The sequence below is a fragment of the Phocoena sinus genome, chromosome 18 (genome assembly GCF_008692025.1).
Source record: "Phocoena sinus isolate mPhoSin1 chromosome 18, mPhoSin1.pri, whole genome shotgun sequence".
NCBI lineage: Eukaryota > Metazoa > Chordata > Mammalia > Artiodactyla > Phocoenidae > Phocoena > Phocoena sinus.
In genome coordinates this window covers 14,582,503-14,606,609 of record NC_045780.1, presented here as the reverse complement: position 1 = coordinate 14,606,609, position 24,107 = coordinate 14,582,503, and the positions used below count along the sequence as shown (strand labels likewise).

At 36.4% G+C, this 24,107-nt stretch overlaps 1 protein-coding gene across 5 annotated transcripts in view; it reads right to left on the bottom strand.

The window, feature by feature from the left end:
- The window catches only part of COG6 (component of oligomeric golgi complex 6), a 175,658-nt gene that overhangs the window by 103,936 nt on the left and 47,615 nt on the right, over window positions 1-24,107 (bottom strand). For 2 of the 5 annotated variants that reach the window (XM_032611025.1, XM_032611026.1), the window contains 2 exons: window positions 20,612-20,691; window positions 1,542-5,047 (listed from right to left, as the gene is read on the bottom strand). In XM_032611025.1, coding sequence (XP_032466916.1) covers window positions 4,900-5,047; window positions 20,612-20,691 — 228 coding nt within the window. In that variant the 3' untranslated portion in view covers window positions 1,542-4,899. Of the gene's footprint in view, window positions 1-1,541; window positions 5,048-15,037; window positions 16,128-20,611; window positions 20,692-24,107 lie in introns of those variants that run through there. The other 3 variants (XR_004346655.1, XR_004346656.1, XM_032611024.1) reach the window with 2 other exon arrangements.

Below are 24,107 nucleotides of genomic sequence, written 5' to 3'. Positions count from 1 at the left end.
CTTTATTGATATTCTGTATTTGGTAAGATATTGTTCTCATACTTACTTTCAGCCCTTGAACATATTTAGAAGAGATGTTTTAAAGTCTTTTGTCTAGTAAGTCCAACATCTGGGCTTACTCAGGGACAGCTTCTATTGACTGTTTTTTTTTTCCTTCTGTGTATTGGCCATACTTTGAGCACCTTGCTTTTTTCTTCTTGAAGCACAAGCATTTTTAATATTATGATGTGCCCATTCTGTTGGGAAATCAGATTTTCTCACCCCATCCCTCAGGGTCTGCTGTTGGTGCTTTTCGTGGTTGTTATTGCATGTTTCAGTGACCTTCCTGAACTGATTTTGTAAAATCTATATTCTTTGTTGTGCGTGACCACTTAAAGTGGTCCATTCGCTTAGTTGTCAGCTAATAACTGGACAGAGATTTCAATGTCTGGAACCAAAAAGCTCTCCCAGTCTTTGCTGAGATGTGTGTGAGAGTTGGGGCATTCCTTCAACATTCAGCCAGTAGCTTCTAACTTTGCTTCAGCCTTCACCTTCTGCTTCCACAAAGCCCCAAGGTTACCCAGAGGTGAGTGCTTAGGGTCTTTCTGGTCTTTCTTGAGAATGCACAGTGATAGACATGTGCACTAGATTCCTAGATTGCCAAGAATATGTCAGTGTTTCAAAACCCTTATTAAGTATTTCATTTCTAACTTTTCTTCCCAAGCTTTTGCCTTAGTCTACCATTTGTCCTAACTTCAAGCAGCAGTGCCCTCCCCTCAACTGGCCCCTCCCCTCAACTGGCCCCTCCCCCTGGGTAGTGGCTTTAGCCCTGGGCAAGTTCCAAGTTAGGCAAGAGAAAAATAAGCTTTTCAAATGGGTCTCCCAGGGAGGCATGAGACATGTCAAGTAAGGACAATCTTTGCAAACCTGGTCCATTCTGCTTTCTCCAGTACTAGGAAACGTGGGATGCTACTTTCAAGGCTATTGCTGAGTTTGGGAGCAAAGCATAGGACTAGCCTAAGTTAAAATACCACAAAGCATACCGAGACTCAGCTTGTTTTGCTTAGCTTTTTAATAAGCACAATCTAACTGCTGTTAGCTTTTAGCTGGTTTCTAGCGTTCTGAAAAAGTTGATCTTGACAGTTTTTGAAGGCCAGTTTTATTGTTTCTTTTAGGGAGAGGCAGAATTTTGGAATTCCTTAATCCAATGTTTTTGTTGATGTCCCCAACCTATAAGACAATTTTGCATCTTAATCAAATAGCTAATTAATGTAACCCAGTCATTATGATCATCAAAGAATTAAAAATGTATGGTTGTGTTTTAAAACTTTCTTTTCTATGCTCTCAGCCTCTTCAACCTCAAGTACATACCTGTGGCTTTCATAAAAAATGATGTTAGTTCATTTTTTCCTCTTACCTACATGCACAAACACCCTATTAAACTGCATTGTGTCTACTTATAATACATGTGATATCTGTGCAAGACAGGGAATTCAATGACAGAAGCACATTTTAGTGGTCTTTTAAAACCTTGTTGCTTATCACAGAGCCTGCCCCAGTTGGTACTTAATAAATGTGTTTAATAACAAGCACAATGAAAAATATTAGCTAACACATACTGAGTTCTAACTTTACCCCAGGCCCTGTGTTAAACAATTTTTTTAAACTTTTTAAAATTGTGGAATATATAGACAAGAGTTCACGTCACATATATGTAAATTTTAGAAAATAACAAAATGAATATACATATACCAACACTCCATTGTAAGAACAGAACATTAGTAACTTCTAAAGATCCTGTGAGATAATCTTGAATTCCGCATCATTTCCTATATTTCCTTCTAGCTTTACCACATGTGTATCCATGAATAATGTATAAATTTGTTTTATCTTTTTTTTAATTCTATAAATGGACTCATACTATATTATTCTGTAATTTTTTTGTTCAACATTATGTATTTGGAAATTACTTCATTTTTCACTACTGTAGAGTATTCCACTATATGGATAGACCTAAGGATGTGAGCTAATACCAGTCAGAAAAGGCCAGTCTATAGTGAGATAATAAAAAACTCCTAAGGCAAGGAAAAAAATTTGAGGATCAAGCCCTAGAGTATGCGAACTTTTAAAGGTCACAAAGAGGCAAAAGAACCAGGGAAGGAGGTTGAGAGGGGTTTGGCTAATGAAGTGGAAGGAAAACTAGCAGAAAGTTGTGCTGTGAAAGCCTAGGAAGTATAGTATTTCAGACATAAGTGTGTGGAATGCTATTGAAAGTTTAATAAAATAAGGAATGAGAAGAATCCATTCGATTTGACAACATATGATACTATGGAGATCTCATCAGGGTTAGTTGTGTTGTAGTGGTGATGCTGAAGCCATATGGGGCTAATTTAAGACATAACGGCAGCAGAAATATAAGACAGCATGCATAGACGATCATTAAAAAAAAGCAGCAGAGAAATGGAGGTGTGAGGATCTGGGAGGTGGAAAGTTTTAAAAAATACTATCAACACTAGAGCACTGTGTATGCTGTCGAGAATAATCCTACAGAGAAGTCACAAGTTGCTGAAGCAAAAGAGAGGGATAACTCAGAAACGTCTCTGAGAAGGTGAGAGAATGGAATCCAGAGTCCAGAGGAAGGGAACAGCCTGTCACAGGAGGAGGGACACTGTCTCCAACACAAAAGGAGGAAAGATGAAGATGAGTGCAATATATGAGGGTAGAAAAATGCAGGAGATTAGCCTACCAGCTGTTTTCTCAATGAATTATGAAGGTCATTAACTAAGTGAGGGTGGAAAAGTCATCTTGAAAAGTGGGGAGGTGAGTTTCCCAGAGACAGAGTAGAACTACAAAGCAATATTGAGTGCCATTTGAAGACTGTGATCATGAATTTAAAAAGTCAATCAGTCTATTTGTGTGATTTTTCTCAGATAACATTCACCTGTTCCAAGTACAAGCACAAAGAAAGAAATGGAAACGTTCAACCAGAGTGGGTTTTGGTCAGGCAAATACCTTTTCTCTCTGAAGGAAAGGCTGACACGCATTACCTAAGGTTATACTTACGCCATCTCCAAACAGTTCAAGATGCAAACTATGAAGTAACTAGCAAATGCAGTGTTCAGCTAATGAATTAACACTTACAATCGTTTATTTTAATTAAGTTTTCAAGAGCACACTCATACCACGTTCTGCTCATCAATCTTCCATTGGTTATCTCAATTTGGCCCTATATTGTACTTTCTTTCCTATTAGCATACTTTCTAAAAACACACTGATGCAATGTATAAAAACACTGCAATGATGGCTGCTCTAAAAACAGTTTAATATTTTATTTGAAAAAATTAAGTAAAAAACTAAATATACTTTCTTCCTAGAAATCAAAGGAATTCACTAATGGTAAGTAAGCAATCTTTTCTCACAGTAGATATAAATTATATAAAATTTAAGCACTTGATTTATATCATACTTTATTTTCTATCTTTTATATATCACATATACTCATTGAAGGAAAAAGACTAAAAATACAGATTAAATACCAAAAGAGATGATATATAATCAATCACTCTTGCTCCAAAAAAATCATATTTCAGATAGATGAACACGCCATGTTCTGTAAATACTAATTTGTTATATATTCTGTATTTGCTATATAAATAGTAACTTTATCTTACTACTTTTCAAAATATCTTAACCTAGTCAATTTTTTCCTTATGCCTCATTTTCTCACATATAATTTAGAGACTTAGCTCTTTTTACGGATTTACCAGAAATTAAGACTTTTTTTTTTTTTTTTGCAGTACACGGGCCTCTCACTGTTGTGGCCTCCCCCGTTGCGGAGTACAGGCTCCGGACGTGCAGGCTCAGCAGCCATGGCCCACGGGCCCAGCCGCTCCGCGGCATGTGGGATCTTCCCAGACCGGGGCACGAACCCGTGTCCCCTGCATCGGCAGGCGGACTCTCAACCACTGCGCCACCAGGGAAGCCCAGAAATTAAGATATTTTGCTGATAAAAATCTGTCCTCAAAATCATACCAACAAAGTCAAAGTCAAGTCACATCAAACACATTTAGATTTTTTTTTTTTAAAAAAACAAAAACAAAAACAGTGATTTTGAATCTTACTCTTGGTACGGTTCTAAAGTCAGAGCCCAAACAAGGGGCCACCATAAGGCTAGACATAACGGCAATTAGCAATCGCTACTCTGGCATTTTTCCTGCAGGGTTAGAGTATACCTTATTTCTTTGGTTTGAACACCAAAGTGTGTAGATAGATGGTTGAAGTCAGAGTCCACATTGTAGCACAAATATTCTTTCTTAATTAAACACTAGGTTTACACCCAGCACAGGATGCCTGCACCCCATATGAAGTGCCAAACTTCACCTTGAATTCAGTCTGGGGCGGACACAGAGTAGAAGTCACCTTTAAATTACTTCTCTCTTTTCCTATTTTTGCTGAATGTACATTTCTGCTCCTCAGTTTAAGTATACCTACTCACAATATCTAGCAGAAAAGCAAATGAATCTTTAAGAGATATTTATTAGGTCCTATCTTCAAACTAATTCCTAAGTTTAGATAATTTTTTAATGTACAGTTAATTTAGAACTAATGTTGTAAAAAAGAAAAATCCCTCAAACCTCTCATACTACTCTTTTCCCACATATTTATATTCCAGAATTGAGGGGAACTGCAGAGCTGGAGAGACGTGGAGTGCAGACACAGAGCAATGCCAACTCAGGTCAACACGTGTTACTTACTTTCACTTTACTGTGACCAAAGCAAAGCAATTATTGGGAGCTGCATTCTTATGATACAAAGAAAACTGTAACCATCAAATTTCAAAGTAAAGATTAACAGACTAAAAACCAAGAAAACCTTCAGTGTTTTAGGAATGCAATATTTTGCTAACACATTCTAAGATAATCAGGAGAGAAGTGTCTGCACTTGCTGCGGCGATCGGTGTAGAATGCTCTCTGGATCTTTGTATTCATTGACTGGACTCATCACAGCTGCATGCACTTCACCATAGGCTCTGCAGACTAATTCTGTAGACTGTTTTATGATCTGCTCTCTATTGATAAACAAACAGAATGTGAACACATAATCTGAGAATGAAACACTAGGCACTGTAAGAAAGCTCCACACAGAACCAACGAACTTCATTTTCATAATTATCACATATATATTATTAAAACCATTGTACAACTACATAAGTTAGTTATTTTGGTTTGGGGATAAAAGGTTTTTTTATATTTATTATTTCTTTATTACATCTTCTCCATTAGTATGCAGGTTGCAGGAGGGCAGGAGCTGTGTTTTGTTCACTGCCTTATCTTTAGGGCTAGAACAGTGCCTGATATACCGTGGATTACTAAACAAGAAACAGAAACTGTGACCCACCATCAATGTACTGATTTTGAAAACATGACTGATAACACATTAGCCTTAAAGAGACTTATAATTATTCAAATTTATCGATACTTCAAATCTCAGAATAACTTACAATATACTGTCCTTTCACCTATAGCTCCTACACTAATAACCATATCTCCTAGATTTCTTATCTCTCGCAAAAATGTGACACTTGCCTACAACAAATCACAGCATTTTCAAATATGCATTTCTACCTAAGTACATAAAAGAATAGAAATAGTTTTAAATAAACTGAAGCAACTGTTTTTAGAAAAAAATAACACTGGGCTCATTAAATCTGCATTAACCCCTTATGTTTTCATGACATTTACTTCGTCATCCCCAGCTACTTCTATTTCTATATACCTACTGATGAAAACATCTTTTTCTGATTTTTATAACTAAATTAAAAATGTGTCTTTAAAGCTTTACTCCCAAACTTACTTCTCTTATGTCTCCTGCTTCTGTCAATGGCATTAACTATGTCTCATCACCTCAGTTCAGGCCCTAACAAACTTTTCTTGCCTGGAGTATCTAAGAAAAACTCCTACCCGGTCTTCCCCTATCCAGTCTGTTCCCCATTTAATGTACCATGAGCACTGCTCGTAGATTAATCTTTCTAAAGCAAACATTTGTTCGTGTCTCTCCCCTACCCAGGGCCTTTCTTCAAGGAGGTCCCATGGCTTCTTCTGGTTTCAGAGAAGTCAAAATTCCTTACCCTATCACTCAGAACCCTTTATAACACCTTCTGCATCACTACTCTAATGCTGCAATCCAGCACGACTCCTGACTGTTCTATCTGCCCTGCTCTTCCTGACCTCAATTCCCTTGCTTACTCACGTACCTCCATTTGCATAGAATGTCTGTCTCACCCACTTTAAATGCCCTTAATTCTCAGTAAAAATGGACTCTCTCATCCAAGAAGCCTCTCTGATCTTCTGAGCTAGAAATAATCCGTTTTTAGAACATCCATGACCAAACTAATACATTTGTAAAATTATCTGCAGAAATAAGTGGATCTGTGGTCTAAAAAAGAACAAAACTAGTTAGATGGAAAGAGAAGGGGAGTCCACTTGGATCTTGCGTCATCAGCATACTGTTCTCATGGGGTCTCAAACTCTTGATTTAAGCAACTTTGATTTGCTGGAGCAACCTAACATTTTCCCAAAATTGCTAAAGCTCCCAAAATGAGACTGGGTAGAAGGAAGATACGCTGAGTAAATTTGCTGAGCAGAGTTGAGTAATGCTATTGGCTGTACTACCTTTTTGTTGAAAGGGAGGACGGTAGAAACTGGTTTGGAAAACTACTTATCCAGATGAGGCTTTGAGATATTTTTTAAATCTGTTGATTAGTGATTGTTCCTGTAATTAACTGAGCCTAACAATAAATGCATCAAAATGACATAAAAAAATTTATTCTCCATAAATGATACAGCTGAAAATACTCTAACTAGCATTTGAAAAATTTGTTAACTACACATTTGATACCCATTTTGCAAGAAGGTAAATAATGGATTTATCTTTTTTATACCAGTTTTATTGAGATATAATTGACATATAGCACTGTATAAGGTGTACAACATAATGATTTGATTTACATCCATCATTAATGATTATCACAATAACTTTAGTGAACATCCATCATCTCATATAGGTTGAAAATTAAAGAAATAAACATTTTTTTCTTGTGATGACAACTTTTAGGATTTACTCTTAACAACTTTCACATACAATCAGCAGTGTTAATTATATTTATCATGTTGTACATTACATCCCTGGTACTGTAAATAATGGATTTTAGCTACAGCACTGCTGGTTCTTTACTAAAAGCAGTAAGATGTCTTATTTGAATCGTTGTATTTTATTTTTTATTGAAGTGTAGCGGATTTAAAAGGCTGTTGCAATCTCTGCTATACAGCACAGTGAGGTTTACACATAGATTCTTTTTTTAATATTCTTCTCCATTATGGTTTATCCCAGGAGACTGGATATAACTCTCTGTGCTATAAACTTGGACTTTGTTGTTTATCCATTCTAAATGTAATCGTTTGCATCTACCAGCCCTAAATTCCCAGCCCATCCCTCTACCTCCCCCTCAAAAAGCAGGAAGATTTTTGGAGGTGTATAAGGCATTCATTACTCACACCTCATACTCTAAAATCTATACTCAGCTTGAACACAGTGTATACTTATACTACATAAGGAATACAAAAACAGGGCTACTCCTCCTCACAAGAAGTGTAAAATCAGAATAAGGTACAATAATGAATATTAAACACATTTTTTAAAATCCAGAGGCGAGAGCAGAAGCAAGAAGAATGACAATCCTGCAGCCTGTGGAACAAAAACCACATTCACAGAAAGACAAGATGAAAAGGCAGAGGGCTATGTACCAGATGAAGGAACAAGAAGAAACCTCAGAAAAAAAACAAGATGAAGTGGAGACAGGCAACCTGCCAGAAAAAGAATTCAGAATAATGACAGTGAAGATGATCCAGGACCTCGGAAAAAGAATGGAGGCAAAGATCGAGAAGATGCAAGAAATGTTTAACAAAAACCTAGAAGAATTAAAGAACAAACAAACACAGGTGAACAATACAATAACTGAAATGAAAATTACACTAGAAGGAATCAATAGCAGAATAACTGAGGCAGAAGAACGGATAAGTGACCTGGAAGCCAGAATGGTGGAATTCACTGCTGCAGAACAGAATAAAGAAAAAAGAATGAAAAGAAATGAAGACAGCCTAAGAGACCTCTGGGACAACATTAAATGCAACATTTGCATAATAGGGGTCCCAGAAGGAGAAGAGAGAGAGAAAGGACCCGAGAAAATATGTGAACAGATTATAGTCGAAAACTTCCCTAACATGGGAAAGGAAATAGGCACCCAAGTCCAGGAAGCGCAGAAAGTCCCATAGAGGATAAACCCAAGGAAAATCATGCCAAGAAACACAGTAATCACACTGGCAAAAATTAAAGACAAAGAAAAATTATTAAAAGCAGCAAGGGAAAAACGACAAATAACATACAAGGGAACTCCCAAAGGTTAACAGCTGATTTCTCAGCAGAAACTCTATAAGCCAGAAGGAAGTAGCATGATATACTTAAAGTGATGAAAGGGAAGAACCTACAACCAAGATTACTCTACCCAACAAGGATCTCATTCAGATTCTATGGAGAAATCAAAAGCTTTACAGAGAAGCAAAAGCTAAGAGAATTCAGCACCACCAAACCAGCTCTACAACAAATGCTAAAGGAACTTCTCTAAGCGGGAAACACAAGAAAAGAAAGGACCTACAAAAACAAACCCAAAGCAATTAAGAAAATGGTCATAGGAACATACATATTGATAATTACCTTAAACATGAATGGATTAAATGCTACAACCAAAAGACACAGGCTTGCTGAATGGATACAAAAGCAAGACCCATCTATCTGCTGTCTACAAGAGACCCACTTCAGACCTACGGACACATACAGACTCAAAGTGAGAGGAGAGAAAAAGATATTCCATGCAAATGGAAATCAAAAGAAAGCTGGAGTAGCAATACTCGTATCAGAAAAAATAGACTTTAAAATAAAGAATGTTACAAGAGACAAGGAAGGACACTACATAATGATTAACGGATCAATCCAAGAAGAAGATATAACAATTATAAATATATATACACCCAACATAGGAGCACCTCAATACATAAGGCAACTGCTAACAGCTCTAAAAGAGGAAATCGACAGTAACACAATAATAGTGGGGGACTTTAACACCTCACTTACACCAAAGGACAGATCATCCAAAATGAAAATAAATAAGGAAACATAAGCTTTAAATGACACAATAGACCAGATAGATTTAATTGATATTTATAGGACATTCCATCCAAAAACAGCAGATTACACATTCTCCAGGATAGATCACATTTTGGGTCACAAATCAAGCCTCAGTAAATTTAAGAAAACTGAAATCATACCAAGCATCTTTTCTGACCACAACGTTATGAGATTAGAAAAGAATTACAGGGAAAAAAACGTAAACAACACAAACACATGGAGGCTAAACAATACATTACCAAATAACCAAGAGATCACTGAAGAAATCAAAGAAGAAATCAAAAAATACCTAGAGACAAATGACAATGAAAACACAATGATCCAAAACCTATGGGATACAGCAAAAGCAGTTCTAAGAGGGAAGTTTATAGCTATACAAGCCTACCTCAAGAAACAAGAAAAAGCTCAAATAAACAATCTAACCTTACACTAAAGGAACGGGAGAAAGAAGAACAAACAAAACCCAAAGCTAGCAGAAGGAAAGAAATCATAAAGATCAGAGAAGAAATAAATGAAATAGAAACAAAGAAAACAATAGCAAAGATCAATAAAACTAAAAGCTGGTTCTTTGAGAAGATGAACAAAATTGATAAACCATTAGCCAGACTCATCAAGAAAAAGAGGGAGAGGACTCAAATCAATAAAATTAGAAATGAAAAGGAAGAGGTTACAACAGACACCACAGAAATACAAAGCATCCTAAGAGACTACTACAAGCAGCTGTATGCCAATAAAATGGACAACCTGGAAGAAATGGACAAATTCTTAGAAAGGTATAACCTTCCAAGACTGAACCAGGAAGAAATAGAAAATATGAACAGACAAATCACAAGTAATGAAAGTGAAACTGTGATTTAAAAATCTTCCAACAAACAAAAGTCCAGGACAGATGGCTTCACAGGTGAATTCTATCAAACATTTAGAGAAGAGCTAACACCCATCCTTCTCAAACTCTTCCAAAAACTGCAGAGGAAGGGACACTCCCAAACTCATTCTATGAGGCCACCATCACCCTGATACCAAAGCCAGACAAAGATACTAGAAAACAAGAATATTACAGACTAATATCACTGATGAACATAGATGCAAAAATCCTCAACAAAATACTAGCAAACAGAATCCAACAACACATTAAAAGGATCATACACCATGATCAAGTGGGATTTGTCCCAGGGATGCAAGGATTCTTCAATATATGCAAATCAATCAATGTGATACACCATATTAACGAATTGAAGAATAAAAACCATATGATCATCTCAATAGATGCAGAAAAAGCTTTTGACAAAATTCAACACCTGTTTATGATAAAACTCTCAAGAAAGTGGGCATAGAGGGAACCTACCTCAACATAATACAGGCCATATATGACAAATTCACAGCAAACATCATTCTCAATGGTGAAAAAGTGAAAGCATTTCCTCTAAGATCAGGAACAAGACATGGATTTCCACTCTCACCACTACTACTGAACATAGTTTTGGAAGTCCTAGCCACGGCAATCAGAGAAGAAAAAGAAATACAAATTGAAAAATAACTAAAACTGTCACTGTTTGCAGATGACATGATACTATACATAGAGAATCCTAAAGATACCACCAGAAAACTACTAGAGCTAATCAATGAATTTGGTAATGTTGCAGGATACAAAATTAATGCACAGAAATCTCTTGCATTCCTATACACTAATGATGAAAAATCTGAAAGAGAAATTAAGGAAACACTCCCATTTACCACTGCAACAGAAAGAATAAATACCTAGGAATAAACCTACCTAGGGAGACAAAAGACCTGTATGCAGAAAACTATAAGATACTGATGAAAGAAATTAAAGATGACAGTAACAGATGGAGAGATATACCATGTTCTTGGATTGGAAGAAATCAATATTGTGAAAATGACTACACTACCCAAAGCAATCTACAGATTCAATGCAATCCCTATCAAATCACCAAAGGCATTTTTTACAGAACCAGAACAAAAAATCTTAAAATTTGTACGGAGACACAAAAGACCCCAAATAGCCAAAGCAGTCTTGAGGGGAAAAAACAGAGCTGGAGGAATCAGGCTCCCTGACTTCAGACTATACTACAAAGCTACAGTAATCAAGACAACATGGTACTGGCACAAAAACAGAAACATAGATCAATGGAACAAGATAGAAAGCCCAGAGGTAAACCCACACACCTATGGTCAACTAATCTATGACAAAGGAGGCAAGGATATACAATGGAGAAAAGACAGTCTCTTCAATAAGTGGTGCTGGGAAAACTGGACAGCTACACGTAAAAGAATGAAATTTGAACACTCCCTAATGCCACAGACAGAAATAAACTCAAAATGGATTAGAGACCTAAATGTAAGACCAGACACTATAAAACTCTTAGAGGAAAACACAGGAAGAACACTCTTTGACATAAATCACAGCAAGATCTTTTTTGATCCACCTCCTAGAGTAATGGAAATAAAAACAGAAATAAACAAATGGGACTTAATGAAATGTCAAAGCTTTTGCACAGCAAAGGAAACCATAAACAAGACGAAAAGACAACCCTCAAAATGGGAGAAAATATTTGCAAACGAGTCAATGGACAAAGGATTAATCTCCAAAATATATAAACAGCTCATGCAGCTCAATATTAAAAAAAAAAATAACCCAATCCAAAAATGGGCAGAAGACCTAAACAGACATTTCTCCAAAGAAGACATACAGATGGCCAGGGAGCACGTGAAAAGCTGCTCAACATCACTAATTCTTAGAGAAATGCAAATCAAAACTGCAATGAGGTATCACCTCACACCAGTTAGAATGGGCATCATCAGAAAATCTACAAACAACAAATGCTGGAGAGGGTGTGGAGAAAAGGGAACCCTCTTGCACTGTTGGGAACGTAAATTGATACAGCCACTACAGAGAACAGTATGGAGGTTCCTTAAAGAACTAAAAATAGAATTACCATATGACACAGCAATCCCCCTACTGGGCACATACCCAGATAACACCGTAATTCAAAAAGACACATGCACCCCAATGTTCATTGCAGCACTATTTACAATAGCCAGGTTGGAAGCAACCTAAATGCCCATCGACAGATGAATGGATAAAGATGTGGTACATATATACAACGGATTATTACTCAGCCATAAAAAGGAACATAACTGGGTCATTTGTTGAGACATGAATGGATCTAGAGACTGTCATACAGAGTGAAGTAAGTCAGAAAGAGAAAAACAAATATCGTATATTAACGCATATATGTGGAACCTAGAAAAATGATACAGATTAACCGGTTTGCAGGGCTGAAATAACAGAGACACAGATGTAGAGAACAAACGTATGGACACCAAGGGGGGAAAGCAGCGGGGTGGGGGTGGGGGGTGATGAACTGGGCGATTGGGATTGACATGTATACACTGATGTGTATTAAATTCATGATAAGAAAAAAAAGTGCTCATAACTTAATAAGAAAAAAAATCCAGAGGATAGAAATGCAATGGAAATAGACATTCTCCAAGTGAATCTGAGTCAAATCCAAACTGTAAAGAGCAAGAACTGTGCCTGATAGTGAGTCCATATTTCTGGACAAATGTTAAGAGTTCATTTATCACTACCAAAGCCAGGTACATGTCCATACACTCATGTTCATTAATGTTTTCCTAATGAATTATATATGGTAGCGATAAAATGGTATAGTGAAGGACATTACTGTCAGGAGATCTTGACTCTAGTTGAAGTTCTGCTACTTACTGCTGCCTTGAACAAGTAATTTAACCGTTCCAGGACTTAATTTCACTATTGTAAAACAAAATACTGACCTCGATAATCTTTACAAGACACTTCCAGCTTTAAAATTATATCATTTCATTGAGAGTTAAGAGCATTTTAATGAACTGTGGTTAAAAAATCTCTATGTGTTTATTTACACCCATACATACACATATACATACAGACACACACATTACTTTGGAGAATTGGGTTCCCTAAATAATGAATTGTAGTAAGCATATCAGTTACTTGTATAAAAATGGGTGGTGTTTCTAAAGTGCTAAAGCAATTTTCTTGCCATTTTACTATCTCCTCCTTCTTATTTGTAATGCTAATTACTATGTAAGTTCATCCTTTATGTGAAAAAGTATACACATGTATCTGTATATCTGCCTGCCTGCCTGGTGTCGTGGCCCAAATTATTCACTAATACCATGTATGAAATACAGAGTTCAAATAATGATAAATCATTATAGTGACAAAATCAATATTCAAAATAGAAAAATTCAGGAATTCTATAAATACAAAAGGACCAGCAAATCATCTCAGTCTAGTCATGTGCTTCTGAAAACGTGGAATGTCCTTATCTACTGATCACTTCGTCTACAGGTAAAGAAAAGCAGTACCTTTTTTTCCCTTTAAGTCATGTATGCTATTTTCCAGCATGGGTACCCACCTCAGATTTTACTTTCTATATTTTGATCAATCACAGCCAATCACATAGCTGATGGACAGTACATTTAGAACTGTTTCTCTATGTCAAAATTCTAAAGGTAAGTTCTGCTTTCCACATGACCAACAGATATGTAAAAGGCCAGTTAAAATGGAAAAGCAAAATCTGAATGTAAGCCAAGATTCATCTATAAAGTTAGACCATTAACTTTCTTGGTTTCTTTACTACCATAAAATTCTCAAAGTAATTTCAAAAAATTTAAAAACATGACTCATACAAATAAAGAATGTCAAAAATTTAATAACTCAATGAGGAAATTACTAAGATGGTAATGCTGGTTAAAACATTCTGAGGAACTGGTCATTTACAGGTATTTAAAAAGGAAGGTTAGAATAAATTAAGTTACAAATAAAATGAGTTAACATCCCATGGAGCAAGGAAAAACACAGGACATGGAAAACCATGGAACCTTTAATCAACAGTAAACAGAGAATCAAACAAGGGTGCATTCCTCTTAAATAATTAAATAATTTTTGATGGGCCTGTTAACAATGTTTCAGTATGACACTGAAAAGACATGATGGGGCTTCCCTGGTGGTGCAGTGGTTAAGAATCCGCCTGCCAGTGCAGGGGACACGGGTTCGCGCCCTGGTCCGGGAAGATCCCACATGCCGCAGAGCAACTAAGCCCATGCACCACAACTCCTGAGCCTGCGCTCTAGAGCCCGCGAGCCACAACTACTGAGTCCGCATGCCACAACTACTGAAGCCCACGCACCTAGGGCCCGTGCCCGGCAACAAGAGAAGCCACCGCAACGAGAAGCCCGCACACCACAACAAAGAGCAGCCCCCTCTCGCTGCAACTAGAGAAAGCCCACGCACAACAACGAAGACCCAACAAAGCCAAAAATAAGTAACTTAATTAATTTAAAAAAAGACATGCTGTTCTCCCAGACTCTATGTGCCTTATTTTCATGTTTTGGAAAGTCTTACTTTTGCAAAGTACAGTTTTTCTTTTCCCATATAGTTTGCTATACCAGTATATATCAAAGATATAGCTAATGTGCTATGAGAAAAAAGAAGAAGAAATAAATGAGGAGAAGATGAGTTTGTTACATAATTTCACATAAAGGCAACATATTTTAGTTACCTATGCACAGGAATTCCATACGTTAAGAAATTTAACTTGTCCAGTTATAAATGTCATAATGCCATAAAAATATGGTATTATAAATTTAAAAAATACTAACAAAGATAATTGTATAACTAAACGGAGATACCGTTCTCATTTTCAAATATGTTCACTGAAATTATGTATATTTTAAATAATTATTTAAAGTACTGAGCCGTGATAGATAAGAAATGAACTGCTTACTTCCAGAATCAGTGAGCTTGTCATTAATCAGTACTTTAGGATTTTGGTTGCCATAACAACGTAATACACCTTTCATCATTACCATAAACCCAGCACTTCTAAAAATAACTTATTTCAACATTCACGTTCTGTGATCACTAAAATTGAGCTTTATGACAGTGCCACAGTTAAGAGTGCAATCAAACACGCCATAGGAGAAAAGAAGGTGTTAACAGTTTAAACCTGAAAAACTAAGAAAAAAATATACTTATAATAGACTGGTTTAAAAATGTACATTTTTGATTTCTCTTTATCACAATATACACACCAAAGATGCCATAGTGGGTCAGCTTTCTGTCATTCAGAGTAAAATTAAAGCATATTTTAGATGAGACCAAGGCACATATCTCACATAAGCCTTATCTATTACACATGCCTAACGTTTCTGAGCTTCCTCTAAAAATAATAAAACAATGTAATCTCAACATAGAAAGAGTTAATTAAAATACAGTACAAGCTAGTGTTAAAGAGAATAGGCTCTGGAATACTGGATTCGAATCTTGGCTCTGCTTCTTGCTAATTGTTTCACCTTGTTTCAATTATTTAACCTTTCTAAAAATGTCCTCTTCTGTAAAATGGAGGGTTAAGTGAAGGCGACCCTTTCAAGGATCACTCTAGTTGAGATGCTAAGATTAGATTGTAGAGGTTGGTGTGGCAATGATAGAGAGAGCAAGGGGGAAAACAGAATAGATCCAAGGCTAACATGATAATCCAGGCACAGATGATACTACCTTGGACCAGAGTGGCAACTGTGGAGATGGTCAAAAGTGACCAGAGTCTCCTCTCATATATTTCTTTCTAGATAATTATTTAATAAAATGGTTCCATGGCAATTTTGACTGCAGTTAAGCTGAATTTACAGATTACTACACTACATACCCAGTTAGAGATGAATACCATGTGTCCATGTTGGAACACTGGAAATCTACAACAAACATCACACTTGATGATGAAACATCAGAAACATTGAAGTTCAAAATAAAATATGCACACTCACCATTACATCTACTGTTTACTTTGGAGCACCTAGCCAATACAATGAGTTTAGTCATAAAACTGAAAAACAGTAATGAAACTCATTAACTTTAGATGTCTGTACCAAAAACAAAAAATCAAGGCAAACAACTGATAAACTAATAGGACTAAGAGTTTAGTTAACTGGCCAGATTCAAAATTAACAAAAAATTTAGTACTTTCCCTGTACATCAGCAATATCTAATCAGAACATGTAATGGAAAATAAAAGACCTTATAAAAGCCACAGAATTCTTCCCTAGGAATAAACCCAGTAACATACATGGAAAATTATATGAAGAAACTGTAAATCTTTACTGAAAATTCTAAAAGAAGATCTGGATAAACAGGCATACCATGTTCATAGATGGGAATACTCACTAGTGGCTTTCTTATTTTTTTTTTTTTTTTTGCGGTATGCGGGCCTCTCACTGTTGTGGCCTCTCCCGTTGTGGAGCACAGGCTCTGGACGTGCAGGCTCAGCGGCCATGGCTCACAGGCCTAGCCACTCCACGGCATGTGGGATCTTCCCAGACCGGGGCACGAACCCTTCCTTGTCCCCTGCATCGGCAGGCGGACTCTCAACCACTGCGCCACCAGGGAAGCCCTTATTTTCTTTTTGTTCATTTTTACATTAGCTTGGTGAATGTTTTATATGCACTTTAAAAGAATGTTATTTTCCATAGTTGTGTGTGGTGTTCTCTTTCTATTGGGCTGAGCTGATTAGCGACATTGTTCAGTTCTTTTACACTGAGCTAGTTTTCTAATTTTCCTATCAATTATTGACAGAGGAGGGTTGAAATATCAAAATAAATGTCAATTTATCTATTCTTCCTCAATTCTATAAACTTATACTTCATGTTTTATGAAGTTCTGCTACTAGTTGCCCATATTTACTATTATATCTTCTTCATGAATTGATCCTATAATTATGAAATATCCCTCTTTATCTTTGGTATTAACTGTCCCAGTCTAATTTTTCTGATATTAATATCAGAATATAGCTACTTCATTATAATTTTTATTTGCATGGTATATATTATACCATATTTTTAAACTGTGTCCTTATATTTAAAGTGGATTTGTTATAGACAGCAGACAGTTTGGTCACGTGCATTTTTACCCAATCTAATACTACTGCTTTTTAACTGGAGTGTGTAGTTCTTTTACATTTAATATAGTTACTTATAAGGATGAATTTAAGTCTATCATCTTGTTACTTGTTTTATATTTGTCCCATCTGTTTTCTTCTTTCTGCCTTCTTTTGATATAACAGTTTTTTAACATTCTATCTTTAACTGTTGGCATGTTAGATAATTTATTTTAGTGCTTGCTGTAAGGTTTACAATCTACCTTTAAACAATATTATACACTTCATGAGTAAACTTACAACATCACAACAGTATACTTCTACTTCCCTCCCACTCCATCTTTTGTGCTTTTGTAGTCATAAACTTTATTTCTCTTTGTTAAGAACTCCATAATTCAGTTATTATTTTTATTTCAAATGGTCTACTATCTTTTATATTTAGCATTTCCTGCACTCGTCATTCCTCTGTGTATCACTTCCCTCCTTCAGCCTGAAGAACTTCCTTTATCATTTCTTGCAGTATACTGATGATAAATCCTCTCTACTTTTTTTTTTTTTGCGGTACGCGGGCCTCTCACTGTCATGGCCTCTCCCGTTGCGGAGCACAGGCTCCAGATGCGCAGGCTCAGTGGCCATGGCTCACGGGCCCAGCCGCTCCACGGCATGTGGGATCTTCCCGGACCGGGGCATGAACCCGTGTCCCCTGCATCGGCAGGCAGACTCTCAACCACTGCGCCACCAGGGAAGCCCAATCCTCTCTACTTTTGTTTATCTTATCTCAAAATGTATTTATTTCACTTTCAGTTTGAAAAATACTTCTGATGAATACACACAGTTGAAAGTGTTTTAACATCCACCTTTTTAAAGATGCTCTTCTATTGTTTTCTGGTTTGAACTGTTTCTAACAAGAAGTCAGTAGTATACTTATCATTGTTCCCCACATATAATACATCTTTTTTTCCTCTGGCTGCTTTTTAAGTTTTTCTCTCTTTATCACTGGTTTTCAATAATTTAATTACGGTGTACCTTGGTACAGCTTTCCTTGCTGTGATTTATTTAGCTTCTTCAGTCTGTGGGTTCATGTTTTCCATCAGATTTGAAAAAAATTCTTCTATGCCTTCAAATTTTTTATGCCTCAATCTCACTATGACACTTCACTTACACCTGTATTAGAATGTTTATTATTATCTCACAATTCACCTAGACTCTCTTCATCTTTTTTCCAGCTTTTAATTTTTTCCTATCTGTGCTTCCATTTGGACAATTTCTATTGTCCTTTTTTCAAGTTGACTTATCTTTCACTCTAGAATGTCCAACTGACAGTTAAGCCTATCCAGTGAGATTTTCATTTTAGATACTGTACTTTGCAGGCCTAGAATTCCCATTTTGTAAAATTCCTAACTTTTCCTCTCAATATAATTTTCCTTTAAGTTGTTGAACACACTTTTTAAAGACCTTTCTTGCTAATTCTGTAAACTCTGTCAGTAAGTCTGTTTCTGTTGACAGATTTTGCTTCTAGTTTTGGTTCATATTTTCCTACTACTTAAAACCTAAGTGGTTTTTTTTATTGCATGCTCAGCATTATAAATGCTACACTGTTGATTGTCTGTATTCTGTCATACTTACGAGTACTAAGTTTTGTTCTGGAAGGCAGTTAATTTAGTAAAGATCCACATGATCTTCTAGAGGTTTGTTTTTAAGCTTTATTAGTGTGAGTCAAAAGTAGCCTTTACTGTAGAACAGACTAGCCTTACTTTTAAGGCTTGGACTTTCCGAGGTCTCTAAAGCACTGTTTGAGACTGTTTCCATCAGTCGTTATTTCTCTGGTAGGCTAACCCCACCCCCACTCCCAAACCTGCGTTATTTTTGTTTACACAGGTATTCCTGAGAGTTAAAGACAGGTGGCTTAAAAGGAAGCGGTTAAAGAGAAGAAAACTATTCTCTCACTGTTGTGGCCTCTCCCGTTGCGGAGCACAGGCTCCGGACGCGCAGGCTCAGCGGCCATGGCTCACGGGCCTAATCGCTCCGTGGCATGTGGGATCTTCCCAGACTGGGGCATGTCCCCATGAACCCATGTCCCCTGCATCGGCAGGCGGACTCTCAACCACTGTGCCACCAGGGAAGCCCCTACCTCTTTTAAAAAACCAAAGTAATTCTTTTTAAAGACACCTGCTTTGTTTCTAGCATATATAACAGAGGAAGATTCCTGAAAGAATCCTCAAATCATATCCACTTTTCCACATGCTCACTTTAGGAAGTATCTATGGTCTCTTTATTTCTTAAATTACTCATATAAACAATTCTGACTCAGTAAGAAAAGACACTGAGAACATTTTATAAATATGCATAGCTGTGGTTTCTGTAGTCAAACCTCTATTTTTATACCATTAAAAGGTAAATGTTGGAGTCTGGCGTTGAAAAAAGAACAACACCCTTCTAATGCATTACAAGGAAGGAAGAATTCTTTAAGGATATTTTAATTTTCTATTCTTTTCTTTATTATCTATACAACCTCACTTTCTGGCTACCTAAATGTATTCAATAGTTTATGCCAAGGATGAAGTGCTCAGTCAAAATCTCCTTTGAAAGGCAGTCAAACTACAAGACAAGAAAAAGGGAGACGAGAATGACAGGTGTCCCAAAGGTACTGCAACCGCAGAGACAAGCAAAGTTCAGGAGAATAGAATATTAACAAAACAAAATGAGACAGGAATGAAAAAAAGAAAGTTTAACATTTCAAAGCTCTATTTCAAAGAAACAATTGACATTTTAAATACAATATGAATAGAAAGAAATTGAGAACATAAAGACATGAAAATATTTTTGCTTAAAAATGAATTATCATTTTGAAAAGGTTCAAAATGTAACTAAATGAAAGTTATCTCCTATTATTTCAAATGCTTTATAAATAAGATCAAATACAATACCATGCCTATACAGTAGGAGAAATAAGAACAGAAAGTATTTTTGAGGGTAGGACCTGCCATCAATCAAAAAAAGAGGAAAAAGCAGTTAGAAAATCTGCTTTAATGCTGAATATTAAATGTGTTAAATGACTTACATTTTCATAGCAACCTGATTTTTAAAATAAGTAGCCAAACTGATACCATAATTTTTCTTCTTAAAAAAACCTGAAAATACATTCATAGGTTACATTTAATTTTAGAATACTTTGCAAAGAACATTTTAGAAATTTTCTGAATGAAAAAAGGGGTAAATAGGTACTGACCAATTCTTAGTTGCACTATTATTTACATAAACCATATGTATATCTCAATTTTTTAATGTCATTATAATTAGTATGAATTTATAACAGGATGCTAGGTCCATACTATACAATCAAAATACCTTGAAAATAATTTTTTTTCCTATATATGTGCTTGGCATTTAAAAATATGTGACTCTTTACCAGCTAATTGGGACCAAAAAATACTTACTTCACTGTGGCACTTAGAAGAAAGTTCAGCTGTGGCATTAACAGGTTGTCTGGGGCTGACAGATAGCGATCAAACTGAACCTAAACAAAACAGAGAAATCCAAAACACAAAGTGCATATATCTGCTAACAGACATCCCAAATAAGCATCTCTTTTAAGGATTATATCTTAGTAAAAATCCCATATTCCAAATAACGAGTTCTTCATGATCAAAACGAGTTATTCCTTACACATTTTAACTAAAAACTCACTGAAAGTGTCAACTCTTTAATACAGTCAGTATCAGCAATACCTACTTTCAAAATTCTGATCCAAGCCATTTATCCTGATCTCCCTCACCGAACTTCTTGGGTAATAATATTAGCAAGAAGTAAGGCCTTCAGATTTCAAGTCTACCTTACTTTCTTAAATCCAATGTATCTCTTAATTATTCACTACTCTACTCATTAAATTAATATTTATGGAGTACCTGTTATTGGTAAGGTGCCATATAAAATAATGTAAATATAACGGTGAGCAGAAGAGGGCAGTCCCTAGCTTCACAGAGCTTATGGCCTAGTGAGAGAGGTAGTAAACAAATAATAATGTAAATAAAGGAAAAACCAAGGTACTATAAAAGCATCAATCAGGAGGACACAGACCTAACCTGTATGTTTGGCAAAAGCATTTCTGAGGAAAGGTTGTTTTACGTGAAATCTTAATGATGAATAGATGTTAGGTTAAGTGTGTAGTGGGGCTGGTGTGGAGGAAGGCTTAGGTGAGAAAGAGGATGCCTACCAGAGATCACTCCATGCAGGACCTGCATGGTTTCTAGAAGATTTTAATTCTGACTGTAAAAGCATTAGGAAACCATTGAAGAAGGGAAATCATCTGATTTAAATTTTAAGAAGCTAAATCTGGCTACAGCAAGAAGAGTGGAAGGGGAGGTTGTAATAGCAGATGCAAGGACACCACATAGGTAGCTCTTGCGGCATCTTAGACGCCAAGGGCAACAGGGGTGAAGAGAAGATTAGATATCTGAGAGAATTAGAGAGCAAAATCATCAAGATTTGGTTAGTGACAGACAGGATGAAGGGGCTGACTCCCAGGTTTTGGATCTGTATAATTCACAGCATTATCACGATTCAAAACGGTACTCTTTATGTATTTATTTAGTTGTGTGATAACTGCATCTCTTACTAGATCATTCCAGCTCTCAGCATGATACCTAGATAATAGCAGACACTCGGTTAATAAATGCTGAAATAATTAGTGGACAGATGCTCTTATACTTTCTGAGTTAAGAACACTTGGAAAAGGACCTGGGGTTGTGGCTGGTGGGGAAGAGTTAGAAGAGCTCAGTTTGGGATATGGTGAACTGAGGCGCCTTTGAAGCATCCAAGTTGGGGCACCAAACAGTTTTATATAAAACAATGGATCACACACAAAACTCAATCAAGAGTTTGTTTCTTTAGAGACACCTAAGATATTCAACTCAATTGTTTTTAAAGTTAAGATCAGGCATATACGAACCTGTAATAGGGCTTAAATATATTTTGTGAGTTTATATTATGAACTGGATATGCGTCACTGGAGAAGGAGAAATAGGCGGGACGCACACATTTACTGAGTACTAAGGTTACTGATCTCTGCGTAGACCTATATCCTCGTTTTGCTGGGGCGGGGGTGTGGGGGAGGGCAGTAAATACCTTAAAGTGGAATTATGGTGAGTGTACATTTAACTTTCTAAGAAACTTATCTTTTTTAATGAATGTAAAATTTATTCATTTATTTTTGCACTTTTCAGAATCAAATCTTTGCATTTCTACAGTTTTTACTGTTATGTTGGATCTACACAAGTTATGACTTACTTTTTATATACTGTCTTTTATCATGACATAATGTTCCTTATTTATGATATTTAGTGTTTTTAAAATCTACCTTGTCTAATGTTAACTCTGTCAGCTCTGTATTCTTTGCATCTGTTGGGTATCTTGTGGGTCTACCCCTTTATTTTCAGTTAAATTTAGCTCTGTCAGATGATGGATAGGAAAGCCCTGGCATCAAAGAAGTCACCCAAGAGAACTATTTATCAAAGTCAAACCATTGTGGTAGTGAGTATTGAAACACATAGGACAGGCAGTACATATAGTGGGTAAGAGCATAAGTACTGGGTTGAATGGGGTTGTTAGGAGGATTAAAGAGTTAGTACATTAAAAATGTGTGTCCACAAAAGACCCCGAATAGCCAAAGCAATCTTGAGAACGAAAAAAGGAGCTGGAGGAATAAGGCTCCCTGACTTCAGACTATATTACAAAGCAACAGTAATCAAGACAGTATGGTACTGGCACAAAAACAGAAAGATAGATCAGTGGAACAGGATAGAAAGCCCAGAGATAAACCCACGCACATATGGACACCTTATCTTTGATAAAGGAGGCAGGAATGTACAGTGGAGAAAGGACAGCCTCTTCAATAAATGGTGCTGGGAAAACTGGACAGGTACATGTAAAAGTATGAGATTAGATCACTCCCTAACACCATACACAAAAATAAGCTCAAAATGGATCAAAGACCTAAATGTAAGGCCAGAAACTATCAAACTCTTAGAAGAAAACATAGGAAGAACACTCTATGACATAAATCACAGCAAGATCCTTTCTGACCCACCTCCTAGAGTAATGGAAATAAAAACAAAAATAAACAAATGGGACCTAATGAAACTTCAAAGCTTTTGCACAGCAAAGGAAACCATAACCAAGACCAAAAGACAACCCTCAGAATGGGAGAAAACATTTGCAAATGAAGCAACTGACAAAGGATTAATCTCCAAAATTTACAAGCAGCTCATGCAGCTCAATAACAAAAAAACAAACAACCCCTTCCAAAAATGGGCAGAAGACCTAAATAGACATTTCTCCAAAGAAGATATACAGAATGCCAACAAACACATGAAAGAATGCTCAACATCATTAATCATTAGAGAAATGCAAATCAAAACTACAATGAGATATCATCTCACACCAGTCAGAATGGCCATCATCAAAAAATCTAGAAACAATAAATGCTGGAGAGGGTGTGGAGAAAAGGGGACACTCTTGCACTGCTGGTGGGAATGTGAATTGGTTCAGCCACTGTGGAGAACAGTATGGAGGTTCCTTAAAAAACTACAAATAGAATTACCATATGACCCAGCAATCCCACTACTTGGCATATACCCTGAGAAAACCAAAATTCAAAAAGAGTCATGTACCAAAATGTTCATTGCAGCTCTATTTACAATAGCCAGGACATGGAAACAACCTAAGCGCCCATCATCGGATGAATGGATAAAGAAGATGTGGCACATATACACAATGGAATATTACTCAGCCTTAAAAAGAAATGAAATTGAGCTATTTGTAATGAGATGGATAGACCTAGAGTCTGTCATACAGAGTGAAGTAAGTCAGAAAGAAAAAGACAAATACCGTATGCTAACACATATATATGGAATTTAAGGGAAAAAAATGTCATGA